The sequence below is a fragment of the Dipodomys spectabilis genome, unplaced genomic scaffold (assembly GCF_019054845.1).
Source record: "Dipodomys spectabilis isolate Male_0828 unplaced genomic scaffold, ASM1905484v1 ptg000147l, whole genome shotgun sequence".
Classification (NCBI taxonomy): Eukaryota; Metazoa; Chordata; class Mammalia; order Rodentia; family Heteromyidae; genus Dipodomys; species Dipodomys spectabilis.
Window position 1 is genome coordinate 5593857 of NW_024870824.1, and position 9959 is coordinate 5603815.

General features: G+C 44.4%; 1 protein-coding gene across 4 annotated transcripts in view; it reads left to right on the top strand.

Moving 5' to 3' along the window:
* The window catches only part of Kdm3b (lysine demethylase 3B), a 77356-nt gene extending 68678 nt beyond the window's left edge, over positions 1 to 8678 (top strand). For all 4 annotated transcript variants that reach the window (XM_042691929.1, XM_042691930.1, XM_042691931.1 and 1 more), the window contains 4 exons: positions 248 to 387; positions 2599 to 2775; positions 4618 to 4752; positions 7289 to 8678. In XM_042691929.1, coding sequence (XP_042547863.1) covers positions 248 to 387; positions 2599 to 2775; positions 4618 to 4752; positions 7289 to 7369 — 533 coding nt within the window. In that variant the 3' untranslated portion in view covers positions 7370 to 8678. The remainder of the gene's footprint in view (positions 1 to 247; positions 388 to 2598; positions 2776 to 4617; positions 4753 to 7288) is intronic.
* The last annotated feature ends 1281 nt before the right edge of the window (positions 8679 to 9959 follow it).

Consider the following 9959-nt stretch of genomic DNA (forward strand, 5'->3'; position numbering starts at 1 on the left):
GAAGGTGGCTCAGTGGTAGAGTGCTTGCCTTCCATGCATGAGGCCCCTAGGTTCCATTCCTCAGTACCACATAAGCAGAAAAAAGCTGGAAGTGGTGCTGTGGTTCAAGTGATAGAGGGCTAGCCTTGAGCTGAAGAGCTGAGTGACAGCACCCAGGCCCAGAGTTCAGGCCCCACGAGCGACAAAAAAAAAAAAGAAGTACTGAAATGACTGATTTCATTGAAATTGTTATTTTGTGCCTTTCCAGAGGTACTCAAGACAATTGACGAGGGAGATGCTGATGAGGTGACAAAGCAGAGGATTCATGATGGAAAAGAGAAGCCAGGTGCTTTGTGGCACATCTATGCAGCCAAGGATGCAGAGAAGATCCGGGAGCTTCTCCGAAAGGTATGGGTCTAGGTGGGCTGTGTTCCTAGCTTGTAGGTTAAGGGTCTGGAGGCTGAACTGTATACAGATTATCTAATGTGGACTCCTTTGATTTTAAAGATCTGTTGGTGCTTATACTAGCACTGAGGAGAGAGGCAAGAGGATCTTGAGTTTAAGGACAGCCTGAACTGGGAGACCTTGTCTCAAAAACAAGAGTAGCACAGCCTGGCACCAATGGCTCATGCCTGTAATCCTAGCTACTCAGGATCTGAAGTCTGAGTTCTGAGGCTCAAGATTCAAAGCCAATACAGGCAGACAAATCTGAGAGACTCTTATCTCCAGTTAGCCCATAAAAAGCTGGAAGTGGTCAGGCACTAGTGGCTCATGCCTATATTCCTAGCTCTTAGGAGGCCAAGATCTAAGCATATTGGTTCAAAGCCAGCCCCAGCAGGAAAGTCCATAAGGTTCTTATCTGCAATTAACAAAAAAAAAAAAAAAAACTGGAAGTGGAACTATGGCTCAAGTGTTAGAGTACTAGCCTTGAGCATAAAAGCTCTAGGAAGCCAGGTGCCGGTGGCTCACGCCTATAATCCTAGCTACTCAGGAGGCTGAGATCTGAGGATCTCAGTTCAAAGCCAGCCCGGGCAGGAAAGTCTATGAGACTCTTATCTCCAATAAACCACCAGAAAACAGGAAGTGGCTCTGTAACTCACGTGGTAGAGCGCTTGCCTTGAGCTGAAGAGCTGAGGGACAGCGCCCAGGCCCAGAGTTCAAGCCCCATGACCAACCAAAAAAAAAAAAAGAGCCAGGCGTCAGTGGCTCATGCCTGGTATCTGAGGATCCCAGTTCAAAGCCAGCTGGGCAGGAAATGTGAGACTCATCTCCAATAAACCACTCAGAAAACTGGAAGTGGCCCAGTGGCTCAAGTGGTAGAACGCTGGCCTTGAGCTGAAGAGCTGAGGGACAGCGGTCAGGCCCAGAGTTCAAGCCCCATGACAGAAAGAAAAGGAGAGGAGGGAGGGAGGGAGGGAAAGAAATAGAAAGAAAGAGAGAGAGGGGCTGGGAAGGTGGCTCAGTGGCAGAGCACTTGGCCTTGCATGCATGAGGCCCTGGGTTCGATTCCTCAGCACCACATAAGCAAACAGAAAAAAGCCGGAAGTGGTGCTGTGGCTCAAGTGGTAGAGCTCTAGCCTTGAGCTGAAAAGCTGAGGGACAGCTCAGGCCCAGAGTTCAGGCCCCATGACCGGACCCAAGAAAAAAGAAAAAGAAAGAGGGGGAAAAAAAGAGAGAGAAAAGGAAGGAGAGAGAGAGAAAGTTTCATCCATAGTAATGCTCTCTTTCCCCCCTTTTCCTCCCTCCTGTCACAGTATCTTCTAATTTAAAGAACAAACTTTAGGGGCTGGGAAGTTGGCTCAGTGGTAGAGTGCTTGCCTTGCATGCCTGAGGCCCTGGGTTTGATTCCTCAGCACCACATAAGCAGAAAAAGCCAGAAGTGGTGCTGTGGCTCAAGTGAAAGAGCACTAGCCTTGAGCTGAAGAGCTGAGGGAGAGTGCCCAGGTCCAGAGTTCACACCCCACTACCAGGGGGGAAAAAAAAACTTTTTATCTTTGTCATATTTGAATTGTTATCATTACTTTTGTACTTTGGGCCATTATTAAGTTAAATAAAGGTTATTGAACACAGCACTGTGAAACTTCAGCAGTCAGTTTGAATTGAAACAGCTAGTAGGTAACTAACATTATGATAAACAGGAATGTAGGCAAGCCTGGCGCCAGTGGCTCACGCCTATAATCCTAGCTACTCAGGAGGCTGAGATCTGAGGATCGCAGTTCAAAGCCAGCCAGGGCAGGAAAGTCCATGAGACTCTTATCTCCAATAAACCACTCGAAAAACCAGAAGTGGTGCTGTGCTGTGGCTCAAGCGGAAGAGCGCTCAACTCTTGAGCTGAAGAGTGCAGGGACAGTGCCCAAGCCCAGAGTTCAAGCCCCACAACTGACAAAAAAAAAAAAAAAGGAACATAGGCAGGAGATGATTAACATCCATGGTAAGATGGGAGTTTGAGAGTTCATCACGCTACTTAATGCACTATTTAAAATTATTTCTGGACTTTTCTGTTTAATAATACCATACCTCAATTGACTATAGATATCTGAAACTACAGAAATTAAAACTGTGAATAAGGAAGGACTTCTGTGTTAATTTTTCATTCTTGGATTTTGGTCATGGCTTCAGGTTGGAGAAGAGCAAGGCCAAGAGAATCCCCCTGATCATGACCCAATTCATGACCAAAGTTGGTACCTGGATCAGACCCTACGTAAGCGACTCTATGATGAATATGGAGTACAAGGCTGGGCCATTGTACAGTTCCTAGGTGATGCTGTCTTCATACCTGCCGGAGCCCCACACCAGGTAGGGATTTGGCTTGACAACTCTTTGGGCTTCCTTACTTCTGTTTCTCTTTCTTATCTGGCAAGAGATATAAATTACAGGATTAGACTGGTTGCTCCCACACCACATCTTTGCCTTTTAGTTTTCTTCCTTATAATTTGGGGGGGGAAGGATGATGGTCGTGGGGCTTGAACTCTGGTCCTGGGCACTGTCCCTCAGCTCTTCAGCTCAAGATGAGTGCTCTACCACTTGACCCACAGTACCACTTCTGGTTTTCTGGTGGTTTATTGAAGATAAGAGTCTCACGGACTTTATTGCCCCAGCTGGCTTTGAACCGTGATCTTCAGATCTCAGACTTCTGAGTAGCTAGGATTATAGCTGTGAGCCACGACACCTGGCTCTTCCTTAATAATTTTAAATGCTTGGTTAAAATTTTTTCAGCAATGTCATCAGCTACCTGAACTATAGTCCATATCCATCCCCTAATTCTGCCTTCCCAATCTAGGATTTTTTTTCCCCTGGAGAAAGCCTACTGTCAGTCATTTGTTATATATTTTCCAGACCACTTTTTGTGATAATACTGACATTTTTATTTTTAAATTTATACATGTAGTGTTTTTGTATTTGTTATTATAAAATGGAGAGCTGGAACTGGTGGTACACACTTACAGTCACAGCTACCCTTGAGACTGAGGAAAGAAGATGCTTGAAACTAGGAGTTCAATGTAGGGGATAAAACAAACAAGCAAACAAACAAACCTGGGCATGGTGGTAGATACCTGTGATCCAGTGCAAAGTAAAAGAATCAGTCCAGTTCTAGTCTGGACAAAAGCACAAAAATACACTAAAAGCAAAAGGACTTGGGATATGACTCAAGTGGTAGAGTCAAATAAGAGGCCTAAGTTCAATGCCCAGTACTCATACATGTACACACACATTAAAAATATTAATAATAATAGCCGGGTGTCGGTGGCTCACGCCTATAACTCTAGCTACTCAGGAAGCTGAGCTCTGAGGATCGTGGTTCAAAGCCAGCCCAGGCAGAAAAGTACATGAGACTCTTATCTCCAATAAGCCACCAGAAAACTGGAAGTGATGCTGTGATTCAAGTGGTAGAGTGCTAGCCTTGAGCTGAAGAGCTGAGGGACAGCGCCCAGAGTTCAAGCCCCATGACCAACAAAAAAATAATGATGATGATGGTAATGATAATAATAATAGGATTTGGTTTGTCTGCTAATTTTTATTTTTATTGCAATATTAGGGATTGAACTCAAAGGCAAGAACCACTTGTGTTTACTAGGCAGGTGTTCTACCACTTGGCCCATACCTCCAGCCCTTTTTTTGCATTTGGTTTTGTGTCTCTGTCTGTGGCCAGTGGCTTGAACTCAGGGCCTGTGAGCTTTTTTGCTCAAGGTTAATGCTCTACCACTTGAGCTACAGCTCCACTTCTGGCTTTTTAGTGGTTAAAATTGACAATAGGAGCCTCAAGGATTTTCCTGCCCAATCTGACTTTGAATCATGATCCTCAGATCTCAGTCTCCTGAATAGTAGAATTATAGGCGAAAGCTGCTAGGAGTGCTGGTTCTTTTCCAAGTAGGATATCACTTTATGCCTGGAATGATATGGGCTGTAATCTTCCTACTTATGCTCCCCTTATTCACTCACATGGTGAGTGTATACTACTACACTAGCCATTTTGTGCTTCCCACATCAGTGGGATGCAGGTGACATGTCACCAAGATCTCCTAGTCTCTGCCTCCTAAGTAACTAGGATTACAGGTTTGAGCCATTATACCCAGCTGTCAAGTATATTTCCATCATCTGATGACTCATGTTTTCCCTCTGTATTCCCCTCGATCCCAGGTTCATAATCTGTATAGTTGCATAAAAGTAGCAGAAGACTTTGTATCTCCAGAACACGTGAAGCACTGTTTTCGCCTGACTCAGGAATTCAGGCATCTCTCCAATACTCATACCAATCATGAGGATAAACTGCAGGTAAATAACCCTTTATACCATGTTGTTTTTTGGGTTTTTTTTTGTTGTTGTTGTTGTCAGTTGTGAGGCCTGAACTCTGGGCCTAGGTGCTATCCCTGTGCTCTTCAGCTCAAGGCTAGCACTCTACCACTTGAGCCACAGCGCCACTTCTGGCTTTTTCTGCTTATGTGGTGCTGAGGAATCGAACCCAGGGCCTCATACATGCAAGGCAAGCACTCTACCACTGAGCCACCTTCTCAGCCCTCATGTTGGCACATTCTCTCCAAGGGTATTCTTTGGAGTTCTAACTGGAGGAGAAATAACTCAGAGAAACCATGTCTGGGAACATGAAGTCTTCCTATTGGAAACATCTAACTAGTTTTTTTTTTTTTTTTTTTTTTTGGTCTGTGGTGGGGCTTGAACTCTGGGTCTGAGTGCTGTTCCTCAGCTCTTCAGCACAAGGCAAGCGCTCTACCACTTGAGCTACAGCGCCACTCCCAGTTTTCTGGTGGTTTATTGGAGATAAGAGTCTCATGGACTTGGTTGCCCCAGCTGGCTTTGAACTGAGATCCTCAGATCTCAGCCTCCTGAGTAGCTAGGATTACAAGCGTGAGCCACCAGCGCCCAGCTAACTAGTCCTTTTGAGTATGTTCAAAGAATACTCAATCTTTTCTGTTTTGGGGTTGTTTTTTTTTGGGGGGGGGTCCGGTCGTGGGGCCTGAACTCTGGGCCTGGGCGCTGTCCCTCAGCTCTTCAGCTCAAGGCTAGCACTCTACCACTTGAGCCACAGCGCCACTTCTGGCTTTTTTCTTTTTGCTTATGTGGTGCTGAGGAATGGAACCCAGGGCCTCATGCATGCAAGGCAAGCGCTCTACCACTGAGCCACCTTCCCAGCCCCTCAATCTTTTCTGTTTTATTTTGTTTCATTTTGGTTTTTGGTGATACTGTGGTTTGAACTTAAGGCCTTATGCTTGACAGGTACCCTTGGCAGGAAATTAACATGTCTAACATGTAGCAGGTAAATATTTGTTAAAGTAATAGAAAAGAATTAATAGAGACTAGCATAAAAGATCTTGTGTATAGGGCTGGGAAGGTGGCTCAGTGGTAGAGTACTTGCCTTGCATGCCTGAGGCCCTGGGTTCGATTCCTCAGCACCACATAAGCAAAAAAAGAAAAAAGCCAAAGTGGCGCTGTGGCTCAATAGGTAGAACACTAGCCTTGAGGTGAAGAGCTGAGGGACAGCACCTAAGCCCAGAGTTCAGGCTCCATGACCGGACCCAAAAAAAAACAAAAACAAAAAAAGATCTTGTGTATAGGCCTTTTGTGCCTACCGTAAAAATGCCAGTGCTGGGGCTTGAACTCAGAGCCTGGGTGCTATCCTTTACCTTTTTCCATTCAAGCCGGACTCTGTCACTTGAGCCATAGATCCACTTCGACTTTTTGCTGGTTAATTGAAGATAAGAATCTCATGGACTTTCCTGCCCAGACTAGCTTTGAACTGCAGTCCTCAGAGCTCAGTCTCCCAAATAGCTAGCTGACAGCCATGAGCTACCAGCACTGAGCAAGAAATATTTTTTTTTTTTTTTTTTGTCGGTCGTGGGGCTTGAACTCTGGGCCTGGGCGCTGTCCCTCAGCTCTTCAGCTCAAGGTGAGTGCTCTACCACTTGAGCTACAGCGCCACTTCCGGTTTTCTGGTGGTTTATTGGAGATAGGAGTCTCAGGGTCTTTCCTGCCCGGGCTGGCTTTGAACCGCGATCCTCAGATCTCAGCCTCCTGAGTAGCTAGGATTACAGGCGTGAGCCACCAGCGCCCGGCTTTTTTTTTTTTTTTTAATTATCTTCAAGGCTAGAAGTGTAGCTCACATGATAGTATATCTGCTTAGCAAACACAGAGTCCCAAGTTCAAACCCTAATACTGCTAAAAAAATCACGAAAATTATCTTTAGCCTGTTCACTTTAATGATTTTTTTTTTTGTCGGTCGTGAGGCCTGAACTCCGCCTGAGCACTGTCCCTCAGCTCTTCAGCTCAAGGCAGGCGCTCTACTGCTTGAGCCACAGCGCCACTTCTCCTTGTGCTTTTTTTACTCAAGGTTGGCACTCTACCACTTGAGCCATACCTCCACTTCTGGTTTTTTGCTGGTTAATTGGAGATCAAAGTGTCATGGACTTTTTTGCCTGACTGGCTTTGAATCACAGTCCTCAGATCTCAGCCTTCTGAGTAGGTAGGATTACAGTTGTGAACCACTGGTTCCTGGCAAGGTTCTTAGTATGGAAACTTTATTTCCTTTGTTCTCATGTAAATTCTACCTTGTAGGATTATAGCAAAGATTAAATGAAAATCCACATAAATAACTTAATAGCAGTGCCCAACCCATAGTAAGCATATAAATTATGGTGATTATATACCCTTTCAATGATTTCAGTCTTCCTTAAATATAAACTATACATGACAGTCATTTGAAGGGTTTCCTCGTCGAGAGTCAGGGCAGAACATACATTTATATTTGTAGAACACAGCATGGTGTTGCCACGAACTAACAGTGCTGATTGCTCCCTAGGTGAAGAACATCATTTACCATGCAGTGAAAGATGCTGTTGGTACCCTCAAGGCACATGAATCCAAACTGGCAAGGTCTTAGGCATGGAGAATTCAAGCTCTCCACTGAAGCAGTACTTTCACTCACAATACTTACAGGGAACGCCAAGGTTCTCTGCAGGAGCAGAGGCCCTTCACCCGGAGCCACAGTGTGGTCAGTATTACAAACTCTCCAGCCACTCTTTCTATGCTGCCTCAACACTGAAGGTTGACACAGGAAAGTTGCACTGTTCACACACACACAGTTTCAGACTTCAAACTGAGGGTGCCACCTCCCTATCCCCCAGCCTTTGGCAATCCAGATTACCTTGAACATTGATGGGCTTTCCCGCACATTCTCCTGATTTGAGATCAAGGAAACTGGGAATGTGGCACTTCTCTTTCCTGTTCCTCTTGTGCCTAGTTAAGTGGGAATGTGTTTGAAGATAGACATAACTGGTACAAGTATGGGTGAAGCCTGACAGTGTCTCTGCACGTGACCTCTGACATGGCCCATCCCAGGAACTGGGGTGCAGCCATCCCCCACACTCTCCATAAACACTGGAGTCTTACAGGACCCGGGGAGAGCCCACTGCTTTCCCAGGAGGCTCCAGGATGAGGAAATGTGTGTATTTAGTGAAAAATAGGTTTGTAGTGAAATAGTTACTATTTCATGAAAGTAGATATTTTTAGAATTTTTGAAATACCACAGTTGTTTTCCTGGATTATGAGGAAAGGCACATTACATTTAGTCTTCCTTTCGATAAAATTCTTTGAAGAAATAAGATTTTTAGAAATCAGCTGCCCATTATAGCACAAAATCAGCCAAAGCAGAATTTAGAAGAATTGGCTTTTAGGGTTCTTTTAGTTTCTACTCTTCCCTCTCAGTCTTACCTTGAGGGAACAGTCATCTGAGAAAGAACTTCGTCATGTCTGAGCTGTGGTGTGTTCCCTGTATGCACACACTGGTCTCTCCAGGAACCATTTTCACCAATTACCAGCTTTCCCTTGGGACTCGTTGTATGTTTCAAAATGAGACGGAAAGTTTGATTTCCAACATGAGGGTTTTTTTGTTTTGTTTTTTGGGGTTTTGTCCAGAAATATTTTCAACAAAACTTTCCAACTCAGTGAAGTTTTTATTAAGAATTTATTTGAAAATGATGGAACTCATTGGCCCATAGGTACATTGGAAAATGTATCTCTTTCCAGCTGTACTGTAGTGCCCTACAGGAAGGCTTGTTTATATGTTCACAGTTACTTTTTTTAAAAATAAAAGTCATTTACTGTAGAATTTAATTTCACTTTCTGTATTTTAATTTTGTTGAAGGGCTGATTGGGATTTCCATGTTCTTATTAAAAATCTAACAAATCTATTTGTAGTGGACTCAATTCTTCCTGTTCCAACCTTTCCAAAGTCAAGGCCATGTTTGAAGTCTGAATTAGAGGTGGGGGATTTATATCCAGGTCTTTATTTTTGTGTTCCTTACCCTTTCTCTTGGTTTCCTAAACTGTGCAATTAGGAGAAAGTTTCAGGGTGAAGTATCAGGTGTGGTTTGTGGGTTTAAGACAAAGAACTACGTGAGTTACTGGGTGGAAAGATGGGCATCCCCACAGTTTATGCTCTGTGAGTGGAACAGGAGTAGAATCCTGCCTTGCTAATAAGGCAGAGTCTAGGAAGGGCAAGGCCACTAGTGGTAAAGCCTGAGCAAGATTTTGAGCAATCAGAATTCCTTCCCAAATGTAAGAAGGCTGGCTGCTGAGTGTGGTGGCTCACACCTCTAATTCTAGCTACTCAGGAGGCTGAGATCTAAAGACTTCAGTTCAAAGCCAACCCACACAGAAAAGTCCCTGAAACTTTCCAGTTAATCAGTAAAAAGCTGGAAGTGGTAGTGTGGCTCGAATGGTAGAATGCCAGCCTTGTGTGAAAAAGCTAAGCAAGACTGAGGCCCTAAGGTCAAGCCCCAGTACCAACACAAACATAAATGAAAATTAAAGGAAGAGGCCTAGCTGCCGCCCATTTATGAAATAGGTGGCACTTGGAAATGGTGGAAGAAGACTCAACTGCAATTATTTTTGTAAATCAAGCAAAATTAAAGTATCTTGAGAACAGACTGCATTTCAATTATATGAAGCCTTTTGGAGAGGAAGTTGTAAAGAATAGCAAGAGGGGTTGTCAAAGGCATTTTCTGTGGAACCTGCTGTTAGACACTTTAGCCTGGAAATATCATTATCAGACTAGAAATAGACCATTGTGTGGTTCAAGGATGCTGAGTTTGAATAGGACTATAACTCTTTGAAAGTACAGCACTCTAAGCATGTCCTTTCAGCCTGGATAGGACAAGTTGATGCTGTGGTCACTAGATGGTTTACACCTCAACATAAAGGATAGAGACATACAGAAGCTTCAAAATGGGACGGAAAAGGAGAGCAGTGGGGGAAGGGGTGCTTTGGAACTTGGTCGCTTTGGTCAGAGTCAGGAGGCAAGCTAGCCTACATTCTGGATATAAATGTCTTCAGAATTAGGACATTCACTGCCACTGGTGCTTGCTAATGAGGGTAGAACTAGGGCCCTTGGATTTAACACTGACCTGGGTCTTGGACCCCTCTCCCAGCCCCAACCCTGTTCCCCTGCAAAACTTACATCCTTAAGCAGA